At 52.0% G+C, this 11,105-nt stretch overlaps 4 protein-coding genes across 4 annotated transcripts; 2 read left to right on the forward strand and 2 right to left on the reverse strand.

The window, feature by feature from the left end:
* Positions 1–93: 93 nt before the first annotated feature.
* BO72DRAFT_444053 (uncharacterized protein) lies at positions 94–1,428 on the reverse strand. Its single transcript, XM_040943727.1, has one exon. The coding sequence runs from the start codon at positions 1,228–1,230 to the stop codon at positions 313–315; it is 918 nt and encodes a 305-aa protein (XP_040806096.1). The 5' UTR covers positions 1,231–1,428; the 3' UTR covers positions 94–312.
* A 2,403-nt stretch (positions 1,429–3,831) lies between these two features.
* On the reverse strand, positions 3,832–5,697 carry BO72DRAFT_420013 (DNA cytosine methyltransferase; the record flags this gene model as incomplete). The annotated part of the gene is made up of 2 exons (XM_040942692.1): positions 3,832–4,255; positions 4,310–5,697. 2 exons carry the CDS (start codon positions 5,695–5,697, stop codon positions 3,832–3,834), a joined length of 1,812 nt encoding a protein of 603 aa, XP_040806097.1.
* Positions 5,698–6,828: 1,131 nt separating this feature from the next.
* On the forward strand, positions 6,829–9,219 carry BO72DRAFT_138672 (amidophosphoribosyltransferase). Its single transcript, XM_040939158.1, has 4 exons — positions 6,829–7,136; positions 7,208–7,660; positions 7,710–8,397; positions 8,459–9,219. The coding sequence occupies exons 1-4, from the start codon at positions 7,052–7,054 to the stop codon at positions 8,976–8,978; spliced, it is 1,746 nt and encodes a 581-aa protein (XP_040806098.1). The 5' UTR covers positions 6,829–7,051; the 3' UTR covers positions 8,979–9,219.
* BO72DRAFT_138683 (endonuclease III domain-containing protein) lies at positions 9,219–11,092 on the forward strand. Its single transcript, XM_040939159.1, has one exon. It carries the CDS (start codon positions 9,460–9,462, stop codon positions 10,915–10,917), a length of 1,458 nt encoding a protein of 485 aa, XP_040806099.1. The 5' UTR covers positions 9,219–9,459; the 3' UTR covers positions 10,918–11,092.
* Positions 11,093–11,105: the final 13 nt, after the last annotated feature.

Genomic DNA, 11,105 nt, shown 5'->3' on the forward strand with positions numbered 1-11,105 from the left:
TTCTGGACGGTTTTTTACTCGATTATACTGAATTTGAGTCAATTCCCTATCCATATAGACTGCGAAAATGATCTGATATCTCTCATTAAAATAGACACAGAAGACACAGAATTGAGAGAAGACGACCGTTGACAATGGGCATCATCATCATGTGATGTTATTTCCCCTCACTCCCGTAGACTGGTGTAGACTCCACTTGACCCCATCTTTCCGTACCCATCGCGGGAAGCCATACGGAGACATACCGCAAAGCTACCTGCCTGTTTCATTGCAATCCGACCCAGCCTCACCCAAACCCGCCCCAGAATCACCTCAATCCTCTTCATCTTCTTGTTTCTCCTCTGCATCTGTCTCGTACACCACATCTTCCATGCCGTTCGGTTGGGCAAGGGACTGTTCTCCACCACCATCAGGTTCACCGCCGCCTAATTCCTTCTGCAAATACGCGACACAAGTCTGGATCTGGGTGAATGTCTCGATGGTTGCCTCCATATAGGCGTCATGATCTTTCTGTCTCTGTTCGAGCGCCCTCAGATACTCCTCATGACGTTTCTCCGCCTCCATGGAAGATGCAAGGTATGTGTCAAAATGCTTTCTGGTCTGCATGAAAGAGTCACAGAGCTTGTACACGAGCTGCCCATGTGCAGTGGTCCGGCGACGCTTGCTATCGTTTTGCACGACTTCCTCTGCTGCAAGTATATTAGGGGGGCTGTTGATGCTAGGTGTACTAGCCGGGTCCTGAATGTTTTCCGCATGGGCATGCTTGACTTTGCCTCTGCCTTTGGCTGTTGGTTTGATATCTGGCGCCGGAGTAGTCTGCTTGGTGGAGGAACTCGACGCTCTAGGAGGACTGAAGAAGTCGGTAGGGCTACTGACCGCTGTAGTCTCTTTAGGTGTGGCAGGGAGTGTGCTGGCTTGCAGACGAGGTCGCTTAATCGAGCGGGGAATGTCAGTCAGAGCAGTCGTGGTGGTCGTTGTAGAGGAAGAGCTCTGGCGGTTGACAAGCTTGTCCGACTCCGAAGACTCTGTGCAGGTGAGACGCGGGCTCAGCTGTGCGAAGGGCATTATCTCGTAGGTGTCGGGCTTCTTGTACTGCAGCACCATGTCGTCCAGGCATACCGTCCAGCGGTCTGTTTCCGCTTTGTCCAGCCGCTTTGGAGTAGTCGAGTCGGCGGTAGTCACGGGTCTGTGGCGCGGTAGCTTGACGATGGAGCTGTGAGGTGGACGCATGCTCGAGGGCGGTAGTACTGGCCCGGCGATGATCGTTTTGAACTGAAATTTATTGCCCGCTGCGTCCCGTTGGCGCTGGAGCAGCCAGGCGCAGTGTTTTCTCCCTTCCTCGCCGCATAGAACGTAGTACCCCTTGAAGATCGGATATGCAAAGACCCCATGGGCGGAGATCACAAACGTTGGGCCACAGGGATCCCTGCTTTGTCGGACCATGCCACTACCGTCAAAGTCGGCGGGATACTTGTCATGGCGCTCAGTGGTGGAGAGAAGCTTGATCGCAATATAGACCCAGGCGTCGGGCAGGCGGACCCCGTAGGGAGGCCATCCATGCTGCGCCGGATCCCAGAACGTCGACACCAGTGGCCAGGAACCCCAGATCTCTAGTTGATCTTGTTTTTTGATCTTGCTTTGATTTTTGCCTATGGGTAAGCTGGGCCGGGGGGGCTTGGGGTTTCCAAGTTGCCAGGTGTTCTTAGGCGGTCGGTAAGTGGAACAAAGCTTCTGGCAAAGAGTCGCAAGTTCCTGCAACTGGACCTTGAAGGCGGGTGTGGCTTCAATACTTGGTTCAGGGATGTCTTCATCCTCATTCATTTGTGTTATGCTTCGGCGAGCCACCCGCTTCAATTGAGCCATGATGACTAGCGTGACTTGCACTGTGGTCACGGGGTCTGCACCGTTCATTACACAGGTGAAGCAGCCAGCATCTTGATAAACAAGCGTCTGAAGGAGGCGGTTGACAGGAGTGACAGTAAGAGATGGAAGGAAGGTAGAGGCAACGGCTTTCGGGGGACGAACGGGAAAGCGAGTCGATGTCGAGTGACACGGAATATGGCACAGACCACGGCCACTGCAGTGAGAGGTAGCGAACGAAGAGGATTGAGAAACAGACCAGCAAGTCAGTGTTGAAAGATGGCCTTCCTTGCCTTCCCGCTTTGCCTGCTGAAACTGAAACTGAGCACAATAATTCACCCACCTCCGTCAATCGGTACCTAGTCATGTGCCTAGCCTCCGTCGATAATTCACCAGCAGAGGTCAAGTGGTTCGGAGATTCTTCTTGCTTGCTTTCAACTATTCCCAGGCGTCTCGCCACTGAGCTGTAGAAGGCGACTCTAAGGCATGGTTGTTCCATCATTTGTAAGATTCCTACCCAAGTCCTGTAGATACATACATACCTGACTACGGCAGATCCCAGTCGCAATCCGTCGAATACGAATCCTGAACCTCATCTGCATTCTCGTATTCTGTCGATAGAACTGGTTAGTTTACTCCTCTAAGCACCTCTTAAAGCACTTCTTCTAGTACTTGGAGGCATGTTTCTAAGCGAGCAGGTAGCAGCATATTATCATATACCTACTCGAACAAGTGAGGCAGCGAGCCATCTTGGATAAACGTCTCTGGTTAAAGTACCTCATTAGTTACGTTTCGAAATAATCGAAGCGCTGCTCCAGGCACCGTCTCATGATGAGTACCTGTCCAGCAATCTTCAAAAATGGTAGCGAGGCATCTACCAGGGTCCAATCCTAAGACTAGCTGACTCCGCCCTCTGAGTTGTATATTTTGTACAACGTTAATCAGGCAGTAGAAAATATCTAGGGCAAAGATAGATCCTTTCCAGGCATCATTCTATCTTACGTACTTGAAAATATGCTTGGAGAGGTGCCTTCTGTCTTGCATTGCTTGGGAAACAGCTCGGAAAGATGCTCACATATGAAGAAGTCCTTGGAGAAATGTCTTGCTGTCTTGCTTGCTGGAAAAGATACTTATAACCCCTATTGGAACTCGGCGAATCATAGAGCAAAGCTATCTGACGGGGGATATTGCTGCTACAAGTATAATTGCCTTCGTCCGCCGTACCTACTGTGGGATATAAACTCCTTGAAATCCTCTGAAAGGTTTTTTCTCGTATTTAACGATAGTAATCGAACTAAGATTTCAGGCCTGCTTGTGTTTGTGGACAAATCAACTTGATAGTCGATGATCCGCAGGTATATTATGCAAAGTTCTAAGAGGGAAGCACATTGTAAACCTGGATACTCAGTCTATACGTGTGATACTGGGCTTTCTATCACCTGACCTTGGTGTATCTATTTAGTGATAAGGATCGCAGCAGGATTAGGCCAATGTCTAGATTTGATATAGAACTTCGTCGTGCTTACAGACAAACCTTTCTCGACGGTTGGTTCCAAACAGGCTTTTTAGACTGAAATTCGGAAACGATATGGCTCAAATGGTCATTCTAAAAATGTAATACTATAATAAGCAAGACTAGGCTTCCATAAAACCGATAGCCGTGCCGAAGGGAAGGCTATCATAGGCAGAAGAACAGCTCGTAGGCAACTCTCGACTATCCTAAACCTCACTGACTTGTTTCCATCACCACACAGCAGCCTGAGCATAAGAACATCTCTGCTGTTCCGCCGCCGAGCAGAGGCAAGTTTCACTGAGGCTCCAAGTAAAAATTCAACGAAGACAATAGTCTGTAGCTCAAAATTTCCATCAAGAAATTCAATGGCCCTACATGCTAAAGTATGTGTGTCAAACAAACCGACCAGGGGATATTACAAACCAGATCGAACCTCGTTTGTACATGCAACCTTTGGTCTACCAGGGCCCATACCTCAACTCCCTCTCATCAGTCCGACGAAGCGACTTAACGATCTCTTCATAGACCGCCTGCGCGAGCTTCGGGGGAACCGCATTGCCAATTTGCTTTCGGACGTGCGGGGCACAGAAGTGATACCGACGTGGGAACGTCTGCAAGCACGCATACTCCCTGTTCGTGAAATTACGCCGTTCCGAAGGGTGGGCAATCATTTCACCTCCGCCACAGGTGATTGTTCGGATTTGTCCCGTGCCATCGCACGGCGCCCGGTTCATCGGACGAGCTGCCGCTCGCTGGGTATTATGGTCTGCTGCTCCCGGCCGGATGTCAGAGATGGCCTGTCTTATAGTAACAAAGGGACGGAGCCCAGAGCCGGGGAGTCCATGAGTCGGCTTGGGAAATAGAGGAAGCGATTCGCCTGGTCTTCAAGATTGCTTTGTTAATATCGCTCCTTCGAAAGCTTCCTAAGCCACTTACCCAGATGCAATGATTACCAATCTTCGTCTTAGCTGAGGTACACCGTATTCGACGCAGTTGAGGATGCCCCAGCGCACTGCATATCCAAGCTCGATGAAGTCTAGAATAACTCGGTTGAATGTCTCCCTGTGACGCTCAAACAGGCCACTTGTCTCTTCCATGGTAAGAATTCTGGGCTTCGATTTCTGAAGCAAATTCAAACACGAAAAAATGCACGCGCTATTGGCGTCATCGGTCACGGATTCGATCGTGTGCGCGGGTGAAAACGTCTGGCACGGCGGAGATCCATGGACAATGTCTACCTTAGTGGAATGCTTTGAATGGATAAAGGTGAAAAGATCCATCAGCCTGACGTTCGCATCTGGATAGTTGCGTTTGTAGGTTTTGACAGCGGACTCAGATTTGTCGCAGGCCCATTCGGGATGCAAAAGAGCCGCACGAGCACCGCAGGTAACGCCGCCAGCACCGCAGAATGCATCGCCAAATGTATACTGACGTCGCTTCATAGCGTGAACTGGGTCGTGTCTGGTTCGATGCAGCTTGTCATCATCGAGTTCCACGACTTCACCAGGGTCGAACGCTCCAAAAGGCTTGGTCTCACCCCGCCACGCACGGCGGAGCTTCGGCGGGTCGAATTTGAATCCTTCGTCTGCTTCATCCCAGGTGAGGTATTCCACTGATGATGGTTTCTTGTCTCCGTAATGCTCTTTGAGCCGACAAAATAGGTCTTTGGGGCGTTGGTGGTGCTTGACCCAGTCCTTCTGGATCACACAGAAGTTCGTAAACGTGATCCGGACAAACTTTTTAACTTGGTTGGATGGAATGTCTATTGTCTCATTCGCGATCCAGACAAGCTCATGGTCCCACCTTGGTATGTATTTGCCCCTGTGGTTTTTCGTGTGTATCAGGCGTCTTCCCCGAAAGAAGATATCGGCAGAACGATCTGCCAGAACTTCTTCAATTCTGAGGAATGTACCATCGTGAAGCTGAACGGATTGGCCTTTCTTGTACACAATTCCATTGAGGCACACCTCAGGCAACCGGCGTTTCTCTGGCCTTGTGATAAGACGGGATCGTACTGCAGGAGTTTGAGGCTCAGCGCGATCTAAGTCCCGCAGTAACAGTTCGTAGGCTTCATCTGTCAGATAGTCACCGGGAGCAAAACCATCCATAGTGAGGTCAATGATCTCGCGCTCTTCGTTTGAAGGTGCGGGATTTGTACGGCCGGGTGGATTCTGTAGGACTTCCTCCGCAAAGCTCAGAGAGACTGCTCTTTCAGATTCATCTCCAAGCGTAACACTACTTTCATCTGAATCGTAGTCACATGCTGTCTGGTAGACGAACGACCACTGTTCGATACGTTCACTTCTGGAGTTGAAGTTGAACATGATCCCAAGCCAGAGCGAGCAGAACGATGTAACGAGTCAAAAAGATGAGTTGGAAGTATCCATCTGAAGAGAACAAGATGAATTCAGTTCAGTAAAGCTGTGGGAGGAGGCCAGCGAAGTCAATGTAGGTGCAGGGTGGGATGAGGAGGAAGGTAGAGATTCTGGAGTGCAGAAGTTGATATAGACTAAAGCATTTGAAAAAGTTTGCAGAAGGAAGAAGAGAAACACAAAAATTTCAGATTCCAGCAGTTATCTGAGACATCGGAGATGTCAAACAAAGAAAAGAGAGTCAAGCTTGAGCCAGCCATAGCCGCTTAGTCGGTGCATTTGGACATCACCACAGTGAATTGTTTCCAGAGGACAGACAAAGGCTGAAATGCGACAAACATGAAAATTAACATGGACTGATTTCAACTGCCATCCTGGTCAGTTCAATTTTCTTTCATAAGCAAGTCTGGAGGTGTGGAGTAGGAATCTACAGCAATCTGGACTGTGCTTGAAGATGTACAGACTTCCCGAAATGGTAAATAGTTCGCCAGACGGGAGGAGAACTCCAGCACAGCAGTCGGCAGTCGATGCCTTAGGCCAGGCCGAAGCCGGGAACGAACTCCCGACCGCTGACCGCCTGCTCCGGCATCGGCAATATTCCTGCCAGAAAGTAAGGTACCGTATGTAAGCAACCGGCCAGCCGGTGGCCCTGGCGGTGTTACTCAGTTAATTTAGTAAACTTAGTAAACTTAGTAAAATTGGATCACAAAATTTTTCCTCTTGGGTTTAGCGCCTCCTCTCGGCTGGTGGTGGGGAAAAAAGAAAATTGGGAACAGCGAGGAGAAGAAATCTATTAAGATGGGATCCCCATTTCTTCCCCTCCTCTCCTCTTTCCCTCCTAAAACTTCTTTAACCATGTTATCCAGCTCACTGTTTCCTCCGTGGACGTGATTCTGGGCATTGTTGCCACCTGTTTCTCCCCTCACTCTCCTTTACATGAATCCTGTTATGTCTCTATAGACGTTTTCGATTCTATCCCACTTTTTTGCAACTCGCCAAGTTCCGGTTTCTACCACCCTACCATCACACTGTGCGTGTACTCCCAAGACTATCTTGAAATATCCCCTTTCAGATGTGAGTCAATTATTCAATGCCTTAGTAAATAACTTTCTCACCCTATCCTTGCCTCCCTGCTTTATGATGAATTTCGGTTTTTTTTATAGATGTTAGACTTCCTAAGCATCATTGCGGACATTTTCCGATCTGATTCAAGCTGCATAACCTTGATTAGCTTTGACAGGAGTTCAGTCTGGAGAATCTTACTGACCTTATCCTGTTCTGTCATATAGAATTCTCTACCGTGAAGATGTGTGGTATTATCGCTTTGATTCAGGCGAACCCGTCGGCTTCCGCTGCCGTCGATCTCCATGAGGCACTCTACCTGCTTCAGCGTGAGTCACTCCGCAGTACACACCAGCAAATACCTCGTGTTCGAGGCTAATCCATGATTCCCGACATGCAGACCGAGGTCAGGATGCAGCTGGTATTGCCACGTGCGCTACCGGCGGTCGTTTCTACCAGCTCAAGTCGAACGGTATGGCCGCCAAGGTCTTCAATGACGGCGCCAGGGTGGCAGACCTCCCGGGTTCTATGGGAATTGGACACTTGAGATATCCTACCGCCGGAAGCAGTGCCAATGCCGAGGCCCAGCCCTTCTATGTGAACAGTCCATATGGAATCTGCATGGCCCACAACGGCAACCTGATCAACGCTCCCGAGCTGAAGAGATATCTGGACCTCGAGGCCCACCGCCACATCAACACCGACAGTGACAGCGAACTGATGCTGAACATCTGGGCGGATGAGTTGAGCGAGACCAAGAAGGCACGTGTCAACAACGAAGATGTCTTTGCCAGTCTGAGCCGCATGTACGAAAGATGCCAGGGTGGTTTCGCCTGCACGGCTATGCTTGCCGGTATGTCAACCCTTGCCCGCGCATCCAGGATCTCAGCTGACCTCAGTAGGATTTGGCATCCTTGGTTTCCGTGACTCCTACGGCATCCGTCCTCTTGTCCTCGGTTCCCGACCCTCAACAGACTGTGATGGCATGGACTACATGATGGCCTCCGAGTCGGTTGCGCTGCACCAGCTTGGATTCACTAACATCCGTGACATCCAGCCAGGTGAGGCGGTCATCATCCAGAAGGGCGCCGAGCCTGTCTTCCGCCAGGTGGCTCCCAAGAAGGCCTACGCTCCTGACATCTTCGAATACGTCTACTTCGCCCGCCCTGACTCCGTCATCGACGGAATCAGCGTGTACCGTAGTCGCCAGCGTATGGGTGACCGTCTTGCTGCCAGAATTCTCGACATCCTTGGACCGGAAGTGGTCAAGGACATCGACGTGGTCATCCCCATCCCTGAGACATCCACCACCTCGGCCGCTGCTGTCGCGCGGTATCTCGACAAGCCATACTGCCAAGGTTTCGTCAAGAACCGCTATGTCTTCCGTACTTTCATCATGCCCGAACAGAAGACGAGACAGAAGGGTGTTCGCCGCAAGCTGAACGCTATGCAAGCCGAGTTCAAGGACCGAAATGTCCTTCTGGTTGATGACAGTATTGTGCGTGGTACGACGAGTCGAGAGATCGTCACCATGGCCCGGGAAGCCGGTGCCAAGAAGGTCTACTTCGCCAGTTGCGCTCCCGAGATCACGTGAGTATTCCCGGCATCCCCGGGGTTCCGGACCGAGACATTCGCTAACGATTCACTACAGCCATGCTCACATCTACGGTATTGATCTGGCATCGCCTACCGAGCTGGTTGCCCACGGTCGCAACGTGATGGACATTGCCAAGCACATTGGTGCCGATAGCGTCATCTACCAGACCTTGGACGATCTGAAGGGCGCATGTGCCGAGATTGCCCAGGAGAACGGCCTCGCTGAGCCTCAGGATTTCGAGGTCGGTGTGTTCTGCGGTAACTACATCACCCCCGTCTCGGATGGCTACTTCGAGCACCTGGAGGAGCTTCGCGGTGAGGGCCGCAAGATCAAGGCCCTGGACCGCGCCAAGGAGGCTGTTACGCATGGCTTCGCCAGTGAGACGGACTTCAAGATGGCTGCCAACGGCGTCAAGCTTGATTCCAATGGCAACATCGTCCCCGCGGCCAATCCCGGCGAGTCGGAGGTGCCCAAGGTGGGCATCATCAGCGCCCCTAAGCACTCCCAGGAGGAGCACCCCAAGGTCAAGGACCGCATGGATATCAGCATTCACAACATGGGCGACCATCACTGATTACGAGGTTATGGCTTGAGTTGATACCAATTGGTGGGGCATACTGCGTGAACCAAGGAGTCTTGGAGTTTTGTAGACGGTGGTTTTGCAAGAACATAGGGTGGCTATCTGCTTGGTGTTTGTGTGTGTGTTCAGTGCATGACAGGTAGGGCGCGGGTTGGAATACCCTTACCTTACCATGATTGTCAAATACCTTTGAAGACATGTTGTTCTGAGATGACGTACTGTTGAAGGGGGCTGAACGGAAGTGATCCCGCCACATCATGTGACCCAACTACACTACTTTTCTTTTTTTGACTCATCTCATGACGATGATGCTACATCCATTGATGATATAATTTGTACATACCGATAGAATTTGCCTAATGCACCTTCCGCGTCGGAAGATCCTGTACATTTCCTGTCTTTTCTGCTAAACCGTCTTGCACCTCCCAGTTTAAAACTTTAGTCCTGTGTTCTACACATTCCAAAAGATCTAAAGATGGTCCGCATAACCCGCTCCACCACTGCGCGCCAGGCAGCATTAGCCGCCTCTCAAGCGCAATCCAGCAACTCTACATCATCCCAAGTCCCGAGCGTCCGCCTTTCCACGACTTCTCCCAGCCAAGGACGAAATCGGTTGCAACGCAACAGTCCCCTCCAGGTCAAGACCGAGGATGCCATCCCGGAACCCGCTCCCAAGCGGCGCAAGAGGAACAATGCCACCACTCCCCCGCAAAACAAGGACCTCAACGACCTCCCTCACAACCTCGGCGCGGTGATATCCCCCACAACCCCGGCCAACTCTCGCATCAGGTCCGAAACCTCCGCCTCCGCCTCTCCCATCAAGAAGGAAGAAGAAGCAATCAACAATCTCGCCAAAGACCTCCAAACCACCGTCGGTAAAGCCACATCGCACAATGATGACGACCTGTCTCCCCCCCGCAAGAAATCCCTCGCAAAAGCAGCGCGAGCGAAAGCGAAAGCGAACCAATACGGCCTGACCCCCGGAGTCAGCCCCTTCCCCGACTGGCCCCACCCGACGCCCGACGAATGCGAAGAAGTCGACCGGCTCCTGTCGTCGATCCACGGCCGGATCGTGGCCCCCGCGACCATCCCGGAGCCCTCGCTGACCGTGACGGGGTGCGGCGAGGTGCCGTCCGTGCTGGACGCGCTAATCCGGACGCTGCTGAGCGGGGCCACGACGGGGAACAACTCGGCCATGGCGTTCAACGGGCTGGTGCAGCGGTTCGGGATCCTGCGCGAGGGGATCGGCAAGGGGAGCGTGGATTGGGATGCGGTGCGGCGGGCGCCGGTGCGGGAGGTCTTTGAGGCGATCAAGCGCGGCGGGTTGGCGGATGTGAAGAGTAAGAAGATCAAGGCGATTCTCGACATGGTGTATGAGGAGAATAAGGCGCGCCGGGATTTGTTGGTTGGTGGTGGTGGTTCGGATGCCGACGCTGATGCTGATGCTGAGGGGGAGGCGTCGGCGGCCCTGGCGGAGGGGGTGTTGAATAACCAGTCCGAGGGTCACAAGAACTACGAGATTGCGTGCGCGGACCAGAACTTCCTGAATCTGAACCACCTGCACACGCTGAGCACGGAGCGGGCGATGACGGAGCTGGTCAAGTATCCCGGCATCGGGCCTAAGACGGCGGGCTGCGTGCTGCTGTTCTGCCTGCAGCGGCCCTGCTTCGCGGTCGATACGCATATCTTCCGCATCTGCAAGTGGCTGGGCTGGGTGCCGCCGAGCAAGGTGACCGAGGTGACGGCGTTTGGTCATCTGGAGGTGCGCATCCCGGACCATCTGAAGTATTCGCTGCATCAGTTGCTCATCCGCCATGGGAAGTCTTGCCCGCGATGTCGGGCTATCACGGGACAGTCTTCTGCGCGGTGGGAGGAGGGCTGTGTCATCGATCATCTGGTGAAGAGGACTGGGAAGAGAAAAGCAGGGGTCTAATAGATGGGCTTGGATCATTGCTTGGGTGTTTAATGGGTACTACGTGTAGAATTATGCTGCGGAACCCCTCCTGGAGATATATATGTACCCCGGATGTTGCTCGTTGCTAGAAAATATCACCTCCCCTATTTTGCTAGACAAGAAAAAAAGCATCGAGCTCTCTTGCTGAATGACACTTATTAGTTCAA

This window comes from Aspergillus fijiensis (genome assembly GCF_003184825.1).
Source record: "Aspergillus fijiensis CBS 313.89 unplaced genomic scaffold BO72scaffold_3, whole genome shotgun sequence".
Lineage (NCBI taxonomy): Eukaryota > Fungi > Ascomycota > Eurotiomycetes > Eurotiales > Aspergillaceae > Aspergillus > Aspergillus fijiensis.